Below are 25,030 nucleotides of genomic sequence, written 5' to 3'. Positions count from 1 at the left end.
TCAGGAATAAAAAGAGTGCCACCACTAAAGATTCTACAGATATTAGAAGGATAATAAATGGATACTATTAAAAACTTTATGCCAATAAATAACAACTTATATAAAATGGACAAATTCATTGAAAAAACATAAATTTCTAAAGCATACAAAATAGAACATTTAAATAGCTCCATATCTATTAGTTACTACATTTATAGGCAAAACTTTCTCTTGAAGAAAACTCCAGATGTAGATGACTTCATTGGTAAATTCTAGAAAAACTTTGAGAAAGCAGTATTTTTCAAAAAGTAGTAGAGCAGGAAACATTTCACAATTGTTTTGTGACCAGAATAACTGTGATATTAAAATCTAACAAAGATATTACAAGAATAATACCTCTTATGAACATAGATGCCAAAATGATTTAAAATATATTAGTAAATCAAATCCAGGGGGGTTTATTCTAGGAATACAAGGTTGGTGTAATATTTGGAATTAAATGTAATTCACATTAACAAAAGAGAAAATCCATGTGAATTATGTCAAAAGACGCAGAAAAACTATTTGGCAAAATTCAGCAAACTTCATGACTAAAAAAAAAAAAAAAAAGAAAAAAAGTAACTCTCAGTAGACTAAGAATAGAAGGGAATTTCCTTGACCTGACAATATGCATCTGTAAATTCTATAACTAACCTCCCACTTACTGGTGAAGAGTTGAATGTATTATGCATTCTAAGATCAGGAATATAAAAAGGATAACTGTTCCCACTTCTATTCATCATTATACTGGAGGTCTTACCCAGTACAATAAGATGAGAAAATAAAATAAAAGCATAAAGATTGGAAAAGAAGTAAAATTGATGTTTTTCACAAATGATGTGACTGTATTGAAGAAAACCCTATGGATTCTACAACAAACATTACTTGAAGTAATAAATAAGTTTATTTACAAACTTCACAGAGCACAGGTCAATATAAATATCAATTGTAGTAAAGATGGCAATTTACTATAGACTAATTTGTAAACTAAATGCAATTCCCATCACAACAATCTTAGCAAGATATTTTGTAGCTAGAGATAAGTTATCTTAAAATTTTATAAACAGGCAAAAGCTTTAAAAAAGTTGAAAAGAAGAATGAAATTGGAGGAACCAAACTGCTCAATTTTATGACTTACTACGTAGCTAGAGTGTGGTATTGGTAGCAATAGACACACAGGTGAATAGTACAGATAGAGAATCCAGAAATAGACCCACACATATATGCCCAACAGATTTTTGACAAAAGTTGCAAAAGCAACAGTGTAGAAAGGATACCTTTCCAATAAATAGACATCAGTAGCCCCCAAAATGAGCATTGATCTAAACCTCACACCTTATTAAAAAATTAAAAGCAGATCAAAGATAGAAATATAGAATGTAAAACTTCATACCAAAAAAAATCTTGAAAATAAGAACAAAGTTGGAAAACTTCCTGATATTAAAACTTACTTCAAAGCTATAATAATTAAAATGTGGTACTGATAGGGGTGCCTGGGTGGCTCAGTTGGTTAAGCCTTCGACTTTGGCTCAGGTCACAATTTCATGGTTTGTGAGTTCGAGTCCCACATTAAGCTCTGTGATGACAGTTCCAGAGCCTGGAGCCCGCTTCAGATTCTGTGTCTCCCTCTCCCTTTGCCCCTCCTCCACTTGCACGCTGGCTCTGTCTGTCTCTCTCTCAAAAATAAATAAACATTAAAAAAAATTTTTTTTAACGTGGTATGATGTAAGGGATAAATATATAGATCAATGTAATATAATTGAGATTCCAGAAATAAATGCTCACATTTGTAGTCAACTAACTGACTTTCAACAAGTGTGCCAAGACAATCAATGGGAAAATAATAGTCTTTTCAACAAATGGTGTTGGGACAACCAGATATCTACATGCAAATGAGTGAAATTGGGCCCATACCTCAAACCACATATGAAAACTCACTCAAAATAGATCTAACACTTAAATATAAAAGCTAAGACTACTAAAACTCTTAGAAGAAAACATACGCATAAATCTTTATCACCTTCAGTTGGAGAAAAGTTTTAGATATGACACTAAAGCTTTTATCTTGATGAGGTCCCAATAGTTAATTTTTGCTTTTGTTTCCCTTGTCTCTGGGCTACAGCCGATGTTAAAGAGGTTGCTGCCTGTGTTCTAGGATTTTGCTGGTTTCCTGTCTTACATTTGTCTTTCATCTATTTTGAATTTATTTTTGTGTATGGTGTAAGAAAGTGTTTCAGTTTCATTCTTTTGCATATTGTTGTCCAGTTTTCCCAACACCATTTGTTGAAGAGACTGTCTTTTTCCCCATTGGATATTCTCTCCTGCTTTGTCAAAGATTAGTTGACCATATTGCTGTGGGACCATTTCCATGTTTTCTATTCTGTTCCATTGATCTGTGTATCTGTTTTTGTGTCAGTACCAGACTGTTTTGATTACTATGGCTTTGTAGTTTATCTTGAAATCTGGGATTATGATAACTCCAGTTTTGTTCTTCTTTCTCAAGATTGCTTTGGCTATTCAAGGTCTTTTAATTTTAGAATTATTTTCAAAACTTAAAATTTGATCTATTCATAAAATGGAATACTGTGTAACAGCCCATAATGAGCTATGAGTATATGCACCAACCTGGATGAATCTCAGAAACATAATGTTGCATAAAAAGATAAGAATGTATTAGACATGAAGTCTAAAAACATATAAAATTTAACAGTAGATTGCTCAAGGATCTATAGTATTTGTGGTAAAACCATAAAGAAAAACAAATAAATGGTTAACTGCAATTACAGGATAATGGGTCCACAGGAGGGTGAGGATTAGACTGTAAGAGATAAATGAAGACTCAGGACACCTCAAAGTTACTGGTAATGCTCTATTTCTTATTCTGGGTGATAGGCATAAATAATTACACTTACTAGTCTTTAAATTGTTTGTGGGTACTCTTTTGTATATATGCTGTATTTCACAATAAAAGCTTTTTTTAAATAAACCAAGCTCTCGTTCTATATATTAAGCCATATCTTTTGTTATAACTTTCATCCTCCTGCCTGCCTGTCTCTAGTAGGTGAGGAAGGGGCCAATACACAGGTAGAAATTGAGATGAGATAAAGAGGTACAATAAGAAAAAGAATCCTTTTGTACTGAAAGTGATTATGGCTGAGGTCAGCACTACCTTATTCTTTTCATACCATGTTTTTATTCTATGTTTTATACTACTTTTCTTCTAAATTAGGTTCCTATCACTGACTATCAAGAGTCCAGAATAATATTTTATATTTACTTGTGCATTATTTATCTCTCCCACTAGGCTATAAATGTCAGGGGAGCAGGGACTCTTATCTTCCTTGTTCACTACCAAATTTCCAGTTGCCTAGAACAGTGCCTGGCATATAAGCCTGTATTAGATATTTGTTGAATGAACAATAAACAGTTAAAATTCAGGGCTACTATATATGTATTTCTTCCATTATAACACTCAAGATATTTTTGTAACTGTCTGTATCCATCATTAGGTATGAAGACATCATTATACCAATAGAACCTAGCAAAATGCCTAGCATGTGATGGGTATTGAGTAAATTCAATTAATATTAAATGTATACATAGAAACATTTTTTTTTCTCTGCAATGCAATCTCAGTTTCAAACAATCTTTCATTTGAAAGTCAGAGCGATTAATCTTTAGAATTAACTTGATCATTAAACCCACTTGCTTAAAACCCTCCAGTAATCATAATGGTATACTTATATGTTGCTCACTATGTAGCCAGGCATGATTCTGAGTGCTTTTTACATACTGATTCATTTACTTCCCATAACAATTTTATGGAGATGAAATCATCCTCATTTTGCAGAAGAGGAAACAGACACACAGAAGTTAAGTAATTTGCCTAAGATTACACAGCTAGTAGTGGGAGAGCCAGGATTCCAAACTGCATCAACTGGCTCTACAGTCTATGCCCTTGACCATAATCCCATAATGCCTCCAGTGGATCTGTGAAGCCTATGGGGCAAAATCCAAAATGCTTAGACTGCAAATGATCCTCACAGCCTCGTCTCCAGGATCTTTTCCTACCACTTCCTCCTATTAACCCTAGGCTCTAAACATTATAGCATTTTTACCGAACATGTTACTTACTTTCATACCTGTAAGCCTTTAAACATAGAATATCTTTTGTTCTCTTTCCGTCTGGCAAACCGTCTGGCAAATTATTTCTCCAAATCCAGCTAAAAATTTCTTCTCTGTGAAGCCTTCCTCAATTTATGCTCCTTTGCCTGCATTTTGTCAATTTTGTGGCTCTTACCATGTTATGTTGTAATAATTTTAGTTTATATGATTTTCTTTGCTACTAACTTGGGGCTACTAACTAGGTCTGAACTCATATCTTATTTGTTTATGTAGCCTCAGTGCCAAAACTACTGTTGTCAAAAAATATTTGTTAAACAAATGAAAATTGAGTTTAACTTGAGTTCAATATTCAATATGTAAAATGAAACTTTGATATCCTACCAATTTGTCGCTATTTATTTATTGCTATAATAATAATGTTAATGTTATCAACCACTAATACTTATTTTGTTTAGTTATATCATAGATTTAAATTTCTACTGGTATCTCCCTTGTTTTACTTTGTGCATATAACACTTTTTGATATCACATAGCAGAAAGTTAACTGACATGTTAAAAAACAGACATGTTTTTCCCACTTGTACTACACTAGCATCTCTAAGGTAAGATTCATATCTTAACCATCCTTAATAGGAGGCTCCCAGAGCTTAGAATACAATGAAGTCTTTTAAAAATTTTTTCAACATTTATTCATTTTTGAAAGTGAGAGAGACAGACCATGGTAGGGGAGGGACAGAGAGAGTGGGAAACACAGAATCAAAAGCAGGCTTCAGGTTCTGAGCGGTCAGCACAGAGCCCCACATGGGGCTTGAACTCACAGACCATAAGATTATGACCTGAGCTGAAGTCGGATGCTTCCCAGGTGCCCCAGAGTACAATGAAGTCTTAATAGATTCTTGTTAATTGTACTTAATTTCAATTAGTTAGTTTTGTTAGATTATTTGGTTACCCAAGTATCCTCTTATTTCTAAATCACTTTCTTCTGACAGGCCTGGCAATTTTGCTTTTTCTTATTCCATGTATCTTCAATAACAATCCCACTATGAGGAGTATAGGCTCTCAGGTTAGAAATACAGAGAAGCTGGGTGCCTGGGTGGCTCAGTTCATTAAGCATCCAACATCTGCTCAGGTCATGATCTCACAGTTGGTGAGTTCCAGCGACAGGCTCTGTGCTGATGGCTCAGAGCTTGGGGTCTGCTTCAGATTTTGTGTGTCTCCCTTTCTCTCTGTCCCTCCCGCTTGCACTCTGTTTCTCTCTCTCAAAAATAAATAAGCTTCAAAAAAATTAAAAAAAAAAAGAAATATAGAGAAGCAACTATAAAAGCAGACATTTTCGTTTAGTTTTCAATTTCTCATAAAAACTAACCAGTTTGGATAATTTAAATTTAGGTCCATGTTATTGTCTCTCAAATTTAAAAATAACAATGGATACTCTTTCAAATTTAAAGACAACAATGCTAATGACATGGTATCAAATAAATTATTTGAAAATACTTATATAAAATATTATACATTACCTGTAATTGGTATCCTCCAGTATGAAAGTTTCGAGAAATAAAAACACACTGAGAATGAGATTTAATCTTTGCCTTTGACGATCTTTGCCTGCATCTCTCATCAGTTGCTTTAAATTTGGAATTTTGAAATATTTCTCTGAAAAATATTTTATAGAAAATATTATTAAACATATGTTCCATTATAAACCAATTAAATTGTTTCCAATAGTTATACATAAAGGTTTAAAAATCAGAACATATTATTATACATTAATTTTTAAAACACAAATCAATATATATAGTTTCTTCTCATCTATTACTGATTTCATTACACCTATTTTATTTGTAGTATGTAAATTAAGCTACTTCTTATGCAGGGTTAATATTTCCATGGTTTGAAATTAACCATGATTTTTTTTATATCCTTCTTTCTGGTTGTGAGATAATCAATCTACTTTAATGTTAGTCTTTTCATAAATTTGCTTTCAATGGCAAAGGAAATGAAATTAAATGAAACTCATTCATCAGCTTTATATTTAATAATATACCTGGCAAAAGTAAGAGGAAGGAAACTGAATTGAAACTCATACTTACAATGCAAGAGTAGTTGTGATCTTTATCCATGCAACACAAATAATTTTGAGAGACTGTTAAAAATAATCAATCAGCAAGTAAAACTCCAACTGATCAAAGATAGTTAAGTATGAGGAAATGTAGTTTCTAACAGTCATTCTAAATGTAACAATTTAAAAAATGATGCTGATTTCCATTTGTTCTTACAGAGGTACCAGAAAATTCCTAAATTAATTCAAGAGATTGCATTATGTTACTTAATGAGGTATAGGCAATTAGGATTCATTCATTCATTGAATTCAATTCCCTTAAATATTTATTGAATACTTACTATATGTCAGGCATTATGCTGGGTGTTGTAGCAAGGGGAAAAAAAGCACAGCCACTAGCTTCATAGAACTGTTATTGCTCTTATGGAGCTTAAACACTATTAAGGAAGACAGACATTAATAAAATACTGATAAGAAAATGAAAAATTACAACTTTGGAAAGTGTTATCAAGGAAAGGTACCTGGTGTATCATGTAAATATGTAACAAAGGGAATTAATCTGGTTAGAGAGGTCAGGGAAGGCTTTTCTGAGGGAGAGATGATTGAATTGGGTATCTGAAGAAATAGTAAGATATTAGGTAGGTGTGATGGAGGAAGAAAGATGTAGAAGAAAGAATAGCCTAAGAAAAAAGAATAGTCTTTTTTCAGAAAGAAAAGCAAGTATAAAGACCTAGGGACCAGATTAGGACACTGTATCAGAAGCAGTGAAAGCAAGAGGGAAAGTGGGAGACAAACTGGGGGAGTATGCATGGGCAAACTATGTAGGGTCTTAAATGTTGTGTTGTTTGTCTTTATCCCAAAAGCAATGGGAAGTCTTTTATAATATAGTGGGGATGGGATGGAATGGTTGGGTGACTTGATTAGATATGTATTTGGAAAATGTCTGGCTGAAGCATGGAGAAGAGATTTAATGGGGATAATACTGAAGGTAGTGGGTCAGTCATAACTCCTACTGCAGTAATCTCTGTGATGGGTGAGGGATAAGGATAACTTAAACAAAAAGTTGGCAGTGGTAATTGAAAGAAATAAATAGATTTTAGTCATTTATGAGGTAAAATAAATAGAACCTGGTGATGGTTCAAATTTGGGGGAGGTGTGAAAAAGAGGAAGATACCAAGCATATTTTCAATCTTCAGAGAGAGAAAAAACAACCCTTCCCTCACTTCACATTCTCTTCCAGCTACTGGCCCATTTATCAACTCCCTCCTCACCAAAAACACAAAATAAACAAAACAAAACAAAACAAAAACCTTCCTTAAAGAGAGGTCCATGCTTGTTTCAATTTTCTTACCTCTTGTGTCTTATTCAAACATAAGCTTCTGAACCCATCCCTCCACAAAATTGTTAAAGGTCATCAATAACTTACATGTTGCCAAATCCAAAAATTAGTTCTCTATCCTCATCTTTCTCAACTTCATAAGCAATATCTTCTCAATATCATCATCTCCCCCTTCCTGAAACATTTTCTAATTTCTTCTTCTCTTTCTTTAATTTTAAATCCCAGTATAGTTAATATAGTGTTATCTTAGTTTCAGATATAAATACAGTGATTCAACAATTCCATACATCACCCAGTGCTCATCACAACAAGTGCACTGCTTAATCCACATGATTTATTTTACCATCCCCCCCTTACTTCCTTTATGGTAACCATCAGTTTGCTTTCTATGGTTAAGAGTCTATTTCTTGGTTTCCCTCTCTCTCTCTTTTTCCCCTTTGCTCATTTTTTTGATTGTTCCCTAATTCCACATATGAGTGAAATAATATGACATTTGTCTTTCTCTGACTGACTTATTGCAGTTAGCATTATACTCCTAGCTCCATCCGTATCATTACAAGTGGCAAAATTTTATTCTTTTTCTTGGCCAAATAATATTCCATTGTGTATATATACCACATCTTTTTTTTTTTTAAGTTTATTTATTTATCTTGAGAGAAAGACAGCATGAGCAGGGCACAGGAGAGAGAGAGAGGTTGAGAGGTTGAGAGAGGGAGAATCCCAAGCAGGCTCCATACTGTCAACACATTTTCCAAATACATATCTAATCAATGCAGGGCTAGAACTCACAAACTGAGAGATCATGACCTGAGCTGAAACCAAGAGTCAGATGCTTAACTGACTGAGCCACCCAGGTTCCCCAGTATACCACATCTTCTTTATCCATTCATTGATTGATGGATAGGTGGGCTGCTTCCATAATTTGGCTACTGTAAATAATACTGCAATAAACATAGGGGTGATATATCCCTCTGAACTAGTGTTTTTGTCTTTTGGGAGTAAATATCCAGTAGTGCAATTACTGGATCATAGAGTAGTTCTATTTTTAACTTTTTGAGGAACTGCCATACTGTTTTCCACAGTGGTTGTACCAGTTTGCATTCCCACCAACAGTGCAAGAGGGTTCCTTTTTCTTCACATCCTTGCCAACACTTTTTGTTTCTTGTGTTTTTGATTTTAGCCATTCTGACAGGTGTGAAATGATATCTCATTGTGGTTTTGATTTGTATTTCCTTGATGATGAGTGGTGTTGAGGATCCTTCCATGTGTCTCTTGGCCATCTGGATGTCTTCTTTGGAGAAATGTCTGTTCGTGTCTTCTGCCCATTTTTAATTGGATTATTTGGTTTTGGGGTGTCTAGTTGTATAAATTCTTTATATATTTTGGATACCAACCCTTCATCAGATATGTCATTTGCAATATCATCTCCCATTTGGTAGGTTGCCATTTAGTTTTGTTGATTATTTCCTTTGCTGTGCAGAAGCTTTTCATTTTGAGGTAGTCCCAATAGCTTATTTTTTTTTTTATTTTCCTTGCCTCAGGAGACATATCTAGAAAAATGTTGCTATGTCAGAGAAATTACTGTTTGTCCTCTCTCCTAGGAGTTTTATGGTTTAAAGTCTCACATTTATGTCTTTAATCCATTTTGAATTTATTTTGGTGTATGGTATCACAAAGTGGTCTAGTTTCTTTCTTTTTCATGTGGATGTCCAGTTTTCCCAACACAATTTATTTTTTTTTAATGATTTTTTTTAACGTTTATTTATTTTTGAGACAGAGAGAGACAGAGCATGAATGGGGGAGGGTCAAAGAGAGGGAGACAGAATCCGAAACAGGCTCCAGGCTCTGAGCTGTCAGCACAGAGCCCGACGTGGGGCTCGAACTCACGGACCGTGAGATCATGACCTGAGCCGAAGTCGGCCGCTCAACCAACTGAGCCACCCAGGCGCCCCCCCCAACACAATTTATTGAACAGACTGTCTTGTTCCCATTGGATATTCTTTACTGCTTCGTCGGAGATTAATTGACCACAAAATTGTAGGTTTATTTCTGTGTTTTCTATTCTGTTCCATTAATCTATGTGTCTATTTTTGTGCTAATACCATACCATTTTGATTACTGCATTTTGGTAATATAAGTTGAATTCTAGAATTGTGATACCTCCAGCTTTGCTTTTCTTTTCCAAAACTGCTTTGGCTATTCAGGGTCTTTCATGGTTCCATATAAATTTTATGATTTTTTGTTCTAGTTCTGTGAAAAATGTTGTTGGTATTTTGATAGGAATTGAATTAAGTCTGTAGATTGTTTTGGGTAGTACTGGCATTTTAACAATAATTGTTCTTCCAATCGATGAGCGTGGAATGTCTTTCCATTTTTGTGTCATCTTTAATTTTTTTTTTTATTTTTCTAAATGTTTCTTTATTTTTAAGAGATAAACAGAGTGCTAGTGGGGGAGGGACAGGAAGAGAGGGAGACACAGAATCCAAAGTAGGCTCTAGGCTCCATGCTGTCAGCACAGAGCCTGATGCAGGGCTCAAACTCAGGAACCATGAGATCACGACCTGAGCTGGAGTTAGACACTTAACTTACTGAGCCACCCAAGTGCCCCTTTGTCATCTTTAATTTAATCTTTAATTCCATCAATGATTTACAGTTTTCAGAGTACAAGTATTTCACTTCCTTGGTTAAGTTTATTCCTAGGTATCTTTTTTTAATGTTTATTTATTTTTGAGAGAGGGACAGAGTGAGAGTGGGGAGAGAAGAGGGAGACACAGAATCCAAAGTAGGCTCCAGGCTCCGAGCTGTTAGCACAGAGCCTGATGCGGGCTCAAACTCACGAACTGTGAGATCATGACCTGTGCCAAAGTTGGACACTTAACTGAGCCACCCAGGCACCCCTAGGTATCTTATGATTTTTGATGTAATGATAAACGGGATTGTTTTCTTAATTTGACTTTCTGCTGCTTCATTCCTAGTGTATAAAAATGCAACAGGGGTGCCTGGATGGCTCAATTGGCTAAGCATCCAACTTCGGCTCAGGTCATGATCTCATAGTTCATGAGTTCAACCCAGCATTGGGCTCTCTGCTGTCAGTGCAGAGCCCACTTCAGATCCTCTGTCCCCCTGTCTCTCAGCCTCTCCCCCACTTGCGCGTTCTGTCTCCCAAAAATAAACATTTAAAAAATGCAACAGATTTCTGTACATTGATTTTGTATCCTGTGACTTTACTAAATTCATTTATCAGTTTTTGTAGTTGTTTTTTGCAAAGGCTTTAGGGTTTTCTCTATATAGTATCGTGTCATCTGAAAATACTTACAGTTTTACTTCTTTCTTACCAATCTGGATGCCTTTTATTTCTTTTCGTTGTCTAATTACCAAGGTGAGGACTTCCAATACCATGTTGAATAAAAGAGATGAGAATGGAATCCTTATCTTGTTCCTGATCTTAGAAGGAAAGCTGTTTCCCCCATTGAGGATGATGTTAGCTGTGTATTTTTCATATATGGTCTTTATTAGGTTGAGGTATGTTCCCTATAAACATATTTTTTTGAGGGTTTTTATTATGTTGTTTGTCAAGTGCTTTTTCTGTGTCTATTGAGATGATCACACAGTTTTTATCCTTTCTTTTGTTGATGGGATGTATCGTGTTGATTATTTTGCAAATATTGAACAACATTTGCATCCGAGGAATAAATCCCACTCGGTTGTGGTGTGAATGACTTTTAATGTATTGTTGGATTCTGTTTGTTGAGGATTTTTACATTTATGTTCATTAGGGAGATTGGCCTGTAGTTCTCCTTTTTTTTTTTTTTTTTTTTTTGGTCGTGTCTTTATTTGGTTTTGGTATTAGGATAATGCTGGCTTCATAGAATGAATGTGGAAGTTTTCCTTCTTCTATATTTTAGAATAGTTTGAGTAGAACAGGTTATTAACTCTTCTTTCAGTGTTTGATAGAATTCACCTGTGAACTAGTCTGGTCCTGGACTATTGTTTTTGGGAGTTTTTTGATTACTGATTCAATCACCTTACTGGTAATAGGTCTGTTCAAATTTTCTGTTTCTTTGTGCTTCAGTTTTGGTGGGTTATGTTTCTAGGAATTTATCCATTTCTTCTAGGTTGTCTAATTTGTTGGCATATGGTTTTTCATAATATTCTCAGAATTTTTAAAAATTTTAAATGTATATTTTATTTTTGAGAGAGAGAGAGAGACAGAGCGTGAGCGGGGGAGGGGTAGAGAGAGAGGGACACACAGAATCCAAAGTAGGTTTCAGGCTCTGAGCTGTCAGCACAGAGCCCAACGCAGAGCTCAAACCCACAAACTGCAAGATCATGACCTGAGCCAAAGTAAGACACTTAACGAACTGAGCCACCCAGGTGCCCCAATACTCTCTTAAAATTATTTGTGTTTCTGGGGTATTGGTTATTATTTCTCCTCTTTCATTGGTGATTTTGAGTCCTTTCTTTCTTTTATTTCTTTATTTTTTAGATAAGTCTCACTAAGGGTTCATCAATTTTATTGAACTTTTCAAAGAACCAGCTCCTCGTTTCATTGATCTGTTCTATTGTTCTGTTTTGTTTTTTTGTTTGTTTGTTTTTTAGTTTCTATATCATTTACCTTTGTTCTAATCTTTATTATTATTTCCTTCCTTCTATTGGTTTTAGTTTTGTTTGTTGTTCTTTTTCTAGCCTTTTACGTGTGGGTTAGGTTGTTTATTTGGGATTTTTCTTGCCTCATAATGTAGGCCTATATTGCTCTAAACTTCCCTCTTACAATCACTTTTGCTGCATCCCAAAGATCTAGGAATTCTGTGTTTTCATTTTCATTTGTTTCTGTGTACTTTTTATTTCTTTGATTTGTTGACCCATTCATTGTTTAGTAGCATGTTATTTAATCTCCATGTATTTGTGGTCTTTCCAGACTTTTTTTCTTTGTGGTTTATTTCTAATTTCATGGTGTTGTGGTCAGAAAAGATGCATGGTGTGACTTCAATCTTTTTGAATTTGTTGAGGCTTGTTTTATGTCTTAATATGTGATCTATTCTAGAGAATGTTCCATGTGCACTTAAAAAGAATGTGTATTCTGCTGTTTTAGGATGGAATGTTCTGAATATACCTGTTAAATCCAACTGGTCCAGTGTATCATTCTGTCAGTTTCCTTATTGATTTTCTGTTTGGATGATTTGTCCATTGATGAAAGTCATGTGTCAAAGTCTCCTAATATTATTATATTACTATTGATCATTTCCTTTATGTTTGTTATTAACTGTTTTATGTATTTGGATGTTTCCATGTTGGGTGTGTAAATATTTACAATTGTTCTACCTTCTTGTTGGATTTTCCCTCTCTTAGTATATAGTGTCTTTCTTTGTTTCTTGTTACAGACTTTGTTTTAAAGTCATTTTGTCTGATATAAGTATTGCTACTCTGGCTTTCTTTTGACATCCATTTGCATGATGACTGTTTCTCCATCCCCTCACTTTCAATCTTCAGGTGTCTTTCAGTCTGAAATGAGTCTTGGTAGGCAGCCTATAGATGGGTCTTGTTTTTTTATCCATTCTTTCACCATATGTATTTTGATTGGAAGTTTTATATTCAAAGTAATCACTGATAGATATGTATTTATTGCCATTTTGTTACTTGTTTTGTGGTTGTTTTGTAGTTTTTATCTGATCCTTTCTTTTTTTCTCTCCTTCATGGTTTGCTGGGCTTTTTTTAGTGATATACTTAGGTTCCTTACTCTTCATTTATTGTGTTTCTATTACTGTTTTTTGAGTTTTGGTTACCATTAGATTTATATATAACATCTTTTGCATATATCAGTCCATATTTAGCTGATTTTCACTTATTTTTTAACTCATTCTTTACTCCTCTCCCCTCCATGCTTCAGATATTTTGTATCATTTTTACACCCTTTTATTTTGTGATTCCTGTGTTTCTTATTCTTACTTATGCTTTTCACTTTTCCATTCTTTTAACATTTCTTGTAGGGCTGGTATAGTGATCATGAGTTCTTTTGATTTTTGTTTGTCTGGGAAACTATCTCTCCTTCTATTCTGAGTGATAGCCATGCTGGATAGAGTATTCTTGGCTGCAAATTTTTCCCTTTGAGCACTTTGAATATATCATGTCAATCCCTTCTGGCCTGCCAAGTTTCTGCTGAAAAATCAGCTTATAGCTTAATGGGGTTTCCTTTGTAAGTAGCTATCTTCTTTTCTCTTGCAACTTTAACATTCTTTATCACTTTTGTTTTTGACATTTTAATTACTATGTGTCTTGGTGTGGACCTTCTTGGGTTGAATTTGTTAGGGGATCTCTGTGCCTCCTGTATTTGGATCTCTGTTTCCCTCCCCAGATTTAGGAAGTTTTCAGATATTATTTCTTCAAATACACTTTTTGTCCCCCCCCCCCCTTTCTCTTTCTTCTTCTGGGATCCTTCTAATATGAATGTAATTATGCTTGATGGAGCCACTGAGTTATATAAGTCTGTTCTTCACTTTATCTTAGCCCAAAGGCTGGGAGGCAATGTCTATTCTCATCATGCAGTATATGTCTCTCACCTGTTCAGCTTGATTACTTTCCTTTATTCTATCCTCCACATCACTGATATGTTCCTCTGCTTCCTGTAGCCTACTATTTATTCCATCTATTGTATTTTTAATTTCATTTATTCTGTTCTTCATCTCTGATATATTATTTTTTATCCTTTTTTCAAGGTTTTCACTGGTGTCTTCACCATTTTCTGAAGTCCAGTGACTATCTTAAGTTCATAACTTTAAATTTTGTATCAGGCATATGATTTATTTCTCTTTCACTTAAACTTCCTGCTGTGATTTTGTTTTTTCATTTGAGACATATTTCTCTGTCTCCTTATTTTGTCTAACCTTCTGTGTCTGTTTCTTATGTGTTAGGAGTCAGCTGTGTCTTCTGCTCTTGAAAGTAGTGGCTTTATGAAGAAGAGGTCCTGTAGTGTCCCACAGTGCAGTATTCCCTGTTCACCAGAACCTGGCTCTTCAGAGGAGTCTCCTATGTGTGTTGCCTGCATCCTGCTATTGTGTCTGAGTCACTTTTCATTTCAGTCCAGATGTCTGCCCTGACTTTTTGCCTATTGTGGGCTGTGCTTGCTCTCTGCAATGTTAGTGAGGTCCAGGTAGGCCACCTCTGGGGGTGTGACAGCAGAAGGACGTGGGGGCAGGGCGGTGGTGTTAGCAAAATTTGTACCCAACCCTTAGTCCTAGGCTGAACCTCCCACAGCCTAGTGGGAGGGTGTAGTGGTGGCAGCCAAAGCGGGGGTGGGGGGTGCTTGGCAGCTGGGTGGGGCACATGTGATGTTAGCAAAATTTGCACTGAGCTACTGGTCCTAAGTTGGACCCTCCAACGTGTGGTGGCTGCAGGAGCACAGCATGTACAGGCAGTGGGTGGGTGCAGTGTGCATAGCATTAACAAAAGCTGCACTGGGTCCAGAGCTGAGACAGCAAGCTTGGAGTTGGTGAGTCCTCAGAAGAACTTGGGCAGGGCACAGTACTAGCAGGTTAGGTAGCAAGTGCTTGTGCAGCGCCACCCCTCCCAGATGGCTCTGTGTTTATGTTTGGGGGCAGGGGAGGAAAATGGCACCTGCCAACTCCTTTGTTCCCAGAGAAATCCCCCAATAAGCTCTGAAATCAGTAGAAACAGATCTCCCTCCCATTCTTCAAGCTGTTGCTTCTATGTTGCCTCTCCTCAGGCTGTTGTTGCTTTGAGGGCAGATACCCAGCTATCACTTGCCCTCTGACGTTGAAAACTCCAGGCTCCAAGTTGTGCTGGTTACACAATCTCACAGAATTCAGCCCTGTTGGTTTTCAAAGCCAGACTTATGGGGATTTGCTTTCCCTGTGTGGGCTTCCTGGTATTTTCCCCTCTCCATGACCACAGCTCTCTCCCTCCTGTGGGCAACTCTTGACCACAGTTTCTGCATTTCCTAGTTTCTCTGATACAGCTTCTCCACATTTAGTTGGGGAGGTTGTTCTGCCAGGCTTTGGATCTCTTTCTGGTTTATTGACTTAGATATGACTGATATCTAGCTGTAAATATGGGATGGGGGTATGCTTAGGATCTTCCTACTCTGCCATCTTCCCAGCACCCTTGAAACATTTCCTAATTTTGACTTCCTTGACAGTGTACCTTTCTGTTTTTCCAGTTAAATATTGATTCTTCTATTGTTTTGCTAGATTTCTAAATGTTGGTGGGCTGAAGGGCACAGTCCGAAGTTCTTCTCTTCCCTTCCAGCAATCACTCCCTGGTTAGTCTCACCCAGTTCTATAAACTTAGATACCCTCTATTAATTGATACCCTATATATTCAGGCTTGACTTCTCTCCTAAAGTTCCTACATGTATATCTGAGGATTTGACATTTCTAATGGATGTCCAATAGACTTTCAAACTTATATCCAAGATGTAATTCCTAGTTTATCACTATTCCCTCAGCCTGCTCCTCTTTCTAATCATCTTTTCATATCAGTAAATGACATGATCAACTACTCAGTTCCTCATGGTAAAAACGTAGATGTTAGCATTAATTCTGTCATTTCACTTATCTTTCCTTACCTCATCCAACCTATCAGCAAGCCCTGCTAGCTTTACCTGCAAAACACATCCCCAATCCAACCCCTTCTTTCCATATCCTTTACTTCCATATTAGTCCAAGACACTATCATCTCTGACCTGAACTATGAAATAGCCTCCTAAAGCTCTCTGCTTTCACTCTTGCTCAATTAAAATTTAGGCTTCACAGAGAAGTAAGAAAAATCTTTTAAAAATATGAATCAGAACTCTCATACATTGATGGTTGGAGTAAGTACCCACTTTGGAAAACTCTTTAGCAATTTGCTATAAAGTTAACTATATGATCCAGCAATTCCACTCTTAGGTATTTACCCAAGAGAAGTGAAAACACATGTACAAAAATATTTATACAAGAATGTTCATAGCAGCCTTATTCCTAATAACTAAAAACTGGAAATGACCCAAATGTCCATTAACAGAATAAGTAAACTGAGGTATATTTATACACTGAAATACTACTCATTAGTAAAAAGAATGGAATACACATAAATACAACATGCATGAATCTCAAAAATATGTTAAATGAAAAAAAAGTAGACAAAAAAAAGTCCATATGATTCTATGATTCTATTTGAATGAAATTCAAGACTAGACAAAATTAATCTATGGTAATAAAAATCAGGATAATGATTGCTTTTGGGTGGGAGGTGGGGAGTGATGCCTGGAAAGGAGCATGAGGAAAATTTACAGGGTGATGGAAATTTGTATATTTTGACTGAGGCTGTGAATACATGGGAATATATTTGCTGAAATTCATCATCATACATTTAAAATCTATGTACTTTATTTTATGTAAATTATATCTAAAATTTTAAAGAGTGTTACAAAAATGTAAATCATCTATAGGTGACATTATAGTGTCCTTAAAAGGGGGATGATATTACTGCTACCTCATGGGGTGGTTATGAAGTCTAAATGAGATCACATACAAAGCACTTAGAACAGTGCCTAGTATGTAGTAAGCACTCAGTGTTAGCCATTATTATGCTGATAATAGTACTCCCCTGCTTAAAACCTTATGATGGCACAATAAATAAAATCAAACTCCATTTCTAGCCTATTTGATCTGGCCCTTATCTACATCTATTTGATCTGGCCTTTATCTACATCTTCAATCTCATCATTATTTCCCTCACTCAGTATAGTCTATTCACACTAGCCTTCTTTCCCTTTAGTGAACAATACCAAGAACATTACCGTTTGGGGTTTGTGTACTTGCTATCCCTTCAGCTTAGAAAGCTCTCTGACAAAGTCTTCAAATGTCTGGCTCTTTCTTTTGACTCAGATCTCAGATTAAATACCACTCACTTGAAGAGACATTCCTTGACCGCTTTATTTTTCATTATCTGTCTCCTCCCAATGGCACTGCTAGTCTATGAAAGAGGAATCCTGTCTGACTTGTTCACAGTTGTATCCTCAGTCCCTAGAACAATGGCAGGCACCCAATAAATATTTGTTAAAAGAATGAATAAGTGAAGATTTTCTAGTTTTCTGACCTGTGCAAGTGAACAGATAATATGCATTAATTTTCTACCCATGTCTTCCAAAGAATAAAATATATCTCATTATTCCTTAAAATTTTAATGCATGAAGACTGCTATGATAGTACTTATACTATTATTCTAGTAGGACTTCTCTTTCCAGGCTATTTTAAACATGTAAAGATTTTCCTCCCCAATCAAAGAGTCTGTAACCAAACCTCAAATTATAGAATCTATACTATTACAGTTATTTAATACCATTTGAAAAAGTCTTTCATTGGATTTTTAAGGGGAAAGAAGTTAAATATTTAATAAACCTTACCTTCGTTTGCAAATCAGGAACCACAAAGCTGATGCCAAAGCAAAGAAACCAATTCCCAAAGTAACAGCACCAGCAGCCAGAAAATAGGTTAAGGGGTTTAAAAAACCTATACAAATAAATGATAAAAGATTATTTCATACATATATCTTCATTCTCCAGGTAAAATTATGTAACAAAGTATTTCAAAAGGTATTACATAGTGTAGTATTAAGACATTAACCAGGAAGTTGGGAGACTTGAATTTTAGGGTCCTGTGCAATTCTAACAAATTTCAAGACTCTGAATTTGAGATTTACACAGGGCCTCATGATGATTAGGGTCAGGGCACATGTCTTTGACTCTGCTTGGATTTGATACCTAAATTTTGTTTGTTTTTGTACAGCCATCACCTTTTTTCTTATCTAGCTTTCTCCTTTCCCAGTCCAGTTGTGAATCTTTTGTTATCTTTTCAGTATCATTCTTTGCAGTCCTCTAAATAAGACACTTTTCATTTTAAAATTTGTATTATCTGGGGCACCTGGGTGGCTCAGTAGGTTGAGCACCCAACTCTTGGATTCGGCTCAGGTCATGATCCCAGGGTTGTGGGATTAAGCCCTGTGTCAGGCTCCATTCTGAGCATGGAGACTGCTTGAGATTCTTTCTCTCTCTCCCTCTGCCCCTCCCCCCTGCTCACACACACATACTCTCTCTAAAATAAAAAGATAAAATAAAATTTGTATTATCAATCACTACAAGAAAGTAGATGGGGGTAATAAAGAACAAATGTGAGAAACTTCAAATTATTTTAGAAATCTTTGTCTTATCTCCATTTTATCCTAGGAACAATAAAAGATGGTGGCCAAAAGTTAAATAAAAGCAATATAAAATAATAGCAATGTAAATCAATATAGAAAAAACAATATAAAATAATAATAATAAAATAACAAATAGGTTAAGGGGTTTAAAAAACCTATACAAATAAATTATAAAAGATTATTTCATGCCTATATCTTCATTCTCCACGTAAAATTAAATGACATAGTATTTCAAAAGATAGTACACAATGTAGTGTTAAGACATTAATCAGGAGGTCAGGAGACAAACTTGCAAGTTTATAATTGGAAAAGCCTATTGGAATTATATGGTATAACTCTTTCATTTTACAGATGATAAAATTGAGGTCCACGTAAGAGAAGGACCTGAATTGAGATTAGGCAGCAGATTAAAGCCAATCCTCTGTTTTTGTTTTTATTTTGTTTTTTTCCTATTATCCCTACTACCAATCATCTTGATACTGGTATATATTGAAAAGAATTAAAACTAAAGAATACATGATGTAATTATAGTCAAGTTGGTCAAGTATTTATTAAGATTCTTGTATCTGATACCTAAAAATAAAGCAAGTTGTGGGAAACTTTCACAGAAAGCTGTATACAACATGAAGGGCCTTAAAACAATTTAAAAATAAAGTTGACTCTTGAACTACATGAGGGTCATGGGCACCAACCTCTGCATAGTCACAAATCCATATATAACTTTTGACTCCCTCAAAACTTAACTACTTACATATATAAATATATAAACAATAGCTTACTATTGACAGGAAGCCTTACCAATGTATAGTCAATTAACACATATTTTGTATGTTGTATGTATTACATACTGTAGTCTTACAATAAATAAGCTAGAGAAAAGAAAATAATAAGAAAATCATGAGGAGAAAATACACTGATAGTCCTATACTATACAAAAAATCATCAACTTATAAGTGGACCTGCACAGTTCAACCCATGTTGCTCAAAGGTTGACTGCATGTTACCTGGGAAAAAAGGCTTTAAAAATGTAAAACTATAGAATACAAACTGATGGTTACCAGAAGAGAGGTGAGTAGGGTGATCGGTTAAATAGGTGATGGGGATTAAGGAGTGCGCTTGTGATGAGCACTGGGTGTTGGATGAAAGTTTTGAATAACTAAATTATATGCCTGAAACTAATATTACACTGTATGTTAACTAACTGGAATTTAAATAAAAATTTTAAAAAGTAAAATAAAACTTATGAAGATCTTTATATGAGAACACATCATAAATTCCACTAAAAATATGACATGATAAAGACTGTTGTTCCCATACTTTTGTTATTTCCTAAGTAATTTCCAGTTTCCAAGATGGTGCCTCTCAAGTCTTAGTTTTCTTTGGGTTCAAAAAATGTCTAAATTTGGGAATTAATGGTACCAAAAAGTTATACCAAAAAGTGATACTTATAATACAAAAAAAACCCCTTTTAAGTGCACATTAGGAAGTCACTTAAATATGTTATGATGATGTTACGTATAAAAAATATCATATTCTTTAATTATTTAGTGCAGGGTTTCTCAACTTCAATACTAATTATCTTTTGGACCAGATAATGTGTTGTAAGGATTGTCCTGTGCATTGTACTAAAGATGTCTCCAGGCAAATGTATTCTGGGGGCAAAACTGCCCCCAATTGAGAATCATTGGCACAGTGGTATGAGGAAATATCAGATAGCATTCAATGATAAAAGCAAGACAGATAAAATGCATATTTTTTAAAAATTGAAAAACAAATAGTTGTACTCAAATATAAGATAAAGATTTCTAGAGGTGCCTGGCTGGCTCAGTTGGAAGAGCATGCAACTCTTTATTTCAGGGTCATGAATTTGAGCCCTATGAGGGGTGTAGCGATTACTTAAAGAAATAAAACTTTGAAAAAAAAAGATAAAAATTTCTATAGACAAAAAAAAAAAAAAAAAGAAAGAAAGAAAAGCAACACAGAGACATAAGTAGAGGCTAAAACCACAAGCATGTGAAACACTGAGATCTGGAAGCGAGAATTAGCTAGAAGAAACAGAGAAAATCATTGAGACAAGACCTAGATCAAACCATCCTTTGGTACTGTGAATGACCCTATAGTAACAAAATCTCTGTGGGAACGGAGTCCTGACCCACCAATAAAAGACCTAAGAAGGGGGTGCTTGGGTGGCTCAGTCGGTTAAGCTTCTGACTTTGGCTTAGGTCATGATCTGGCGATTCATGAGTTGGAGCTCACATTGGGCTCTGAGCTGACAGCATGGAACCTGTAGCCTGCTTTGGATTCTGTGTCTCCCTCTCTCTCTGCCCCTAACCCCTCGAGCGCGCTCGCTCCCTCTCTCTCAGAAATAAACAAACATTAAAAAATTTTTTAAAAGACCAAGAAGGAATCTTGGAAAATGAAAAATTAAAAAATTTCATGATAAAGTCTTCTTTGAACACAATTAATGAAATGAAAGATAAGACTGAGAAACTTGCCAAGTTACATAAAGAAACGAAAACTATAAAGAAATTATGAGACTTGGAAAAGATTAGGAGTGTATATTTAAAAGTAATATGGGTTCCAAAAAAAAAAAAAAAAGAATAGAAGAGTAGCAGAGAAAAGATATCTGGAGCAACAACCCAAGAAAGAATTTACTTTAAAATTTTTTTTTAATTTATTGGTGTGTGTGTGTGTGTGTAGTTCCATACGTTTTGACAAATACAAAGAGTGTTTAATCACATCACCATAACCAAGTTACATGACGCTTTCATCACCTCCCCAAATTTCCTCATACTGCCTCTTAGTGGTCGAGCACCAATTGCTGGCAACCATTGTTTATTTTCAATCCCCATTCTCTATCCTTATACTTTTGCCTTTTCCAGAATTTCATATAAATGGAATCATACAGCATGTGGCCTTTTGAGTCTGGCTTTTTTCACTTAGCATAATGCATCTGAGATTCACCCACATTGCTGCATGTATCAATAGTTCATTTCTTTTTATTGCTGAGTAACATCCCATTTTACGGATGTACCAGGTTTGTTTATTCCCCAGCTGAGAGACAGTTGGTTGTTTCCAGTTTGGGGTTGTTAGATTAAAGCTACTATACATTTGCATAAAAGTGTTTGTTTGAACATAAGTTTTTATTTCAGTAGGGTCATGTAGCATGCATATATTTAAATGTATTGGGGTCCCTTGAGGGGCTCAGTTGGTTAAGTGTCCAACTTCCAATTAGGTCATGATCTCACAGTTTGTGAGTTTGAGCCCAGTGTCAGGTTCTATGCTGACAGCTCGGAGTCTGGAGGCTGCTTCAGATTCTGTCTCCCTCTCTCTGCCCCTACCCTGCTCACACTCTGTCTGCCTGTCTCTCTTTCTCAAAAATAACATTTAAAAAAATATATAAATCCATATATTTAAATGTATAAAAAACTGCCAAACTGCTGTCTAAAGTGTTGGTACCATTTTGCTTCCCCAACAGCATTATATGACAGTTCTACTTGCTCTGATTCATTGCCACCACTTGGTGTTAGTTTTATTTCAAGTATTCTAATAGATGTACAGTGGTATCTCCCTGTGGTTTTAATTTGCATTTCCTTAGTGAATAATGATGTTGAGCATCTTTGCACACATTTATTTGTCATCCATATATCTTCCTTAGTGAATAATTGGCTCAAATCTTTGCTGATTTTTTACAATTCTTCAAGTCCTTGGTCAGATATGTGATTTGGAAATATTTTCTCCAAGTTTATGGCTTATCTTTTCAATTATTTTAAAAGTGTCTTTCTCAGAGCAAAACTTTTACATTTTGGTGATGTCTAATTTATTAACTTTTTGCTTGTGTGGCTTATACTATGGGTCCTGTCTAAGAGCTCTTTGCCTAAGAGGACACAAAGATTTTCTCCTATATTTTCCTATAAAGGAGTTATAGTTTTATGTTTTACACTTAACTTATTCTTCATTTTGAATTACTTTTTGCATAAAGTATATGTCAATTTCTTCCCCCCCCCCCTTTGGATATGTTTATTGAAAAGACTATCCTTTTTTCACTGAATTGTCTTTGTACCGTTGTCAAAAATCAAATAGCTCTATTAGTGTCAATTTGCAGACTCTCTATTCTCTCCCCTTGATGTATGTTGTCTATCCTTTTGCCAATAACAACAACAATAGTAATATCTAATATTCATATAGTAAATACTACATGCCAGGCATTGTTCAATGTATTATATATTTAAATTCATTTAATTCTCACAAACAACTCTGAATTAAGTATAGTTATTTCTTCGTTTTATAGATGAGGAAGCAGATGAGGCACAATAAGGTTAAGGGACTTGCTTAAATGCACACAACCGGTCAGCGAGGGAACAATAGTAATTTAAAAATTGCTAAGGTCCTTTATTATCTAGATCAGGTGGAGAAGAGACATGGAATATCTTTAGATTTTGTCAGAAAAAAAACCCAGTTAAGTATGGATGCTAATATTCTATAACAGTGGGAAAGAAAAAACTACAACTATGCACAACAAAGTAGATAAATTTCATAAATAATGTTGGGCAAAAGAAGACCAACATAAAATTCAAACACAGTTATCTGAGGAGTTCAAGAATGCTGATAATATTCTGTTTCTTGAGCTGGGTGCTGGTCATATAGGTGTGTTCAGTGAAAATTCATCAAGGCTAACACTTATAACTTTGAATAGATATATAGGTATCAGCATGAATAGAACTGAAAAACATAATGTTCAATGAAAAAGCAATTTCCATAAATTTGGATTCAATTATTCCAGTTATGTACTGATTCCATGTACACACATTAAAAGAAAACATAAAATAATGCTATTTTTAAAGCACATTAATATAATAGAAGTATTAAAATACATTAAATTCATGATATTTACTGTTTCTGGAGAGGGAATGAGGGGAATGGGACTGTGGATGGAACATAGACTTTATCTGTAATGTTTTATTTCTTTAAAAAATGAAATATCTGAAGCTTATATGACCAAAAAAATATGCATTGAGTAGATTACATGGGTGCTTGTCATCCCTTGTCCTTTTCCTTTTTCTTTTCACTTTCCTGGTGTGTGTGTGTGTGTGTATAATTATAATTAATTATATATTTATAATTATATATACATATATTACACATACATATATGTAGTCTCAATTTTGTAAAAAAAAAAAAAAGGAAAACAATCAACATTGGTTATCCCTGGAGTAAGGGCTTATAGTTACAATTTTCCACTCTAGACCTGTGTGTGTATATTTTCTACCATGAGTATCTTAGAAAAATCAGGAAAAATAATTTGAAGCTTCCTATGTAATTCTTGACACCTATGTAATTCCTGATATTACACGTCTCCTTGTAGAACCTTCTCTATTGTTATCACTGTGATGATAGCCCAACTGTCAGAGGAGATAGTTAACTGTCTCCTCTTGCAGATCTCTGCCCTCTTCTTTACTCCACCCCCCCACCCCAAATCTCCATTAGGGAAGAAAATAGGTGTGATTGGTACACCATCATACTCCCTAATTTAAACAGGTCATTTACATCTCAGGGAAATCCCAATGAGGTATAAAGAATCCGAAAGTTTCCAAGCCACTTTACCAAGAGAAAGACACATTACATATTTGTTAATACCTTCAACAAGTCACACTTTCTCTCTAAATCCATCCGTAAAACAAAAAGACTGGACTCTGTGATCGTTAAGATCTCCTTCTCACTTTAAAGTTTTAATCAATATATATTTTAAAGAAACATTATATACAAACATAGTATTTTTACTTTCTTGATTCTGCTCTTAAGTATCCTGTCTAAAGTAAGGAATCCTCACTTTAAGCAGTTATTGTATCGCATCACCTTGTTTGTCTTTAATAATAACTATTATAAATAATTTTCTTTACTTACTGGTTTATCGTCTATTGTCTCTCTTCCTCTACCAGAAGATAAGTCTTTCTTACTATGGTATTCTTAGAGTTTAGAATAATGACTGGTTACTCAGAAATGATTGAATATTCAATGAATGAATGAAAGTCACCGTGCTAAATGCTAGTATTACAAAAATGGATAAAATAAGTATGTTGTTTAGTAGGAAGACCATACATGTGAAAAGGAATACTTGCAATTTAAAACTATCTAGGTATTGTAATAGAAGAAATAAGTACAAAATGTGGATGCAGGTAGATTTATAAAAATGTAGGGTAAATTTTAAAAAGCTCCGTAGTTTAGTTAAACATTACTTGAGAACTTTCTATTGCCAAACCTTTGCCAAGAATTGGTGATTCAAAGATAAATAA

At 34.9% G+C, this 25,030-nt stretch overlaps 1 protein-coding gene across 1 annotated transcript in view; it reads right to left on the bottom strand.

Annotated features, from left to right (window-relative positions):
* Positions 1 to 25,030, bottom strand: part of CC1H1orf185 (chromosome C1 C1orf185 homolog) — a 34,926-nt gene that overhangs the window by 7,655 nt on the left and 2,241 nt on the right. Inside the window, exons 2-3 of the mRNA XM_045477322.1 lie at positions 17,944 to 18,049; positions 5,661 to 5,796 (exon numbers count right to left, since the gene is read on the bottom strand). Coding sequence (XP_045333278.1) covers positions 5,661 to 5,796; positions 17,944 to 18,049 — 242 coding nt within the window. The remainder of the gene's footprint in view (positions 1 to 5,660; positions 5,797 to 17,943; positions 18,050 to 25,030) is intronic.

The sequence above is a fragment of the Leopardus geoffroyi genome, chromosome C1 (assembly GCF_018350155.1).
Source record: "Leopardus geoffroyi isolate Oge1 chromosome C1, O.geoffroyi_Oge1_pat1.0, whole genome shotgun sequence".
Lineage (NCBI taxonomy): Eukaryota > Metazoa > Chordata > Mammalia > Carnivora > Felidae > Leopardus > Leopardus geoffroyi.
Note: the sequence above shows the minus strand (reverse complement) of the source record. Positions and strands in the feature narration are given on the sequence as shown.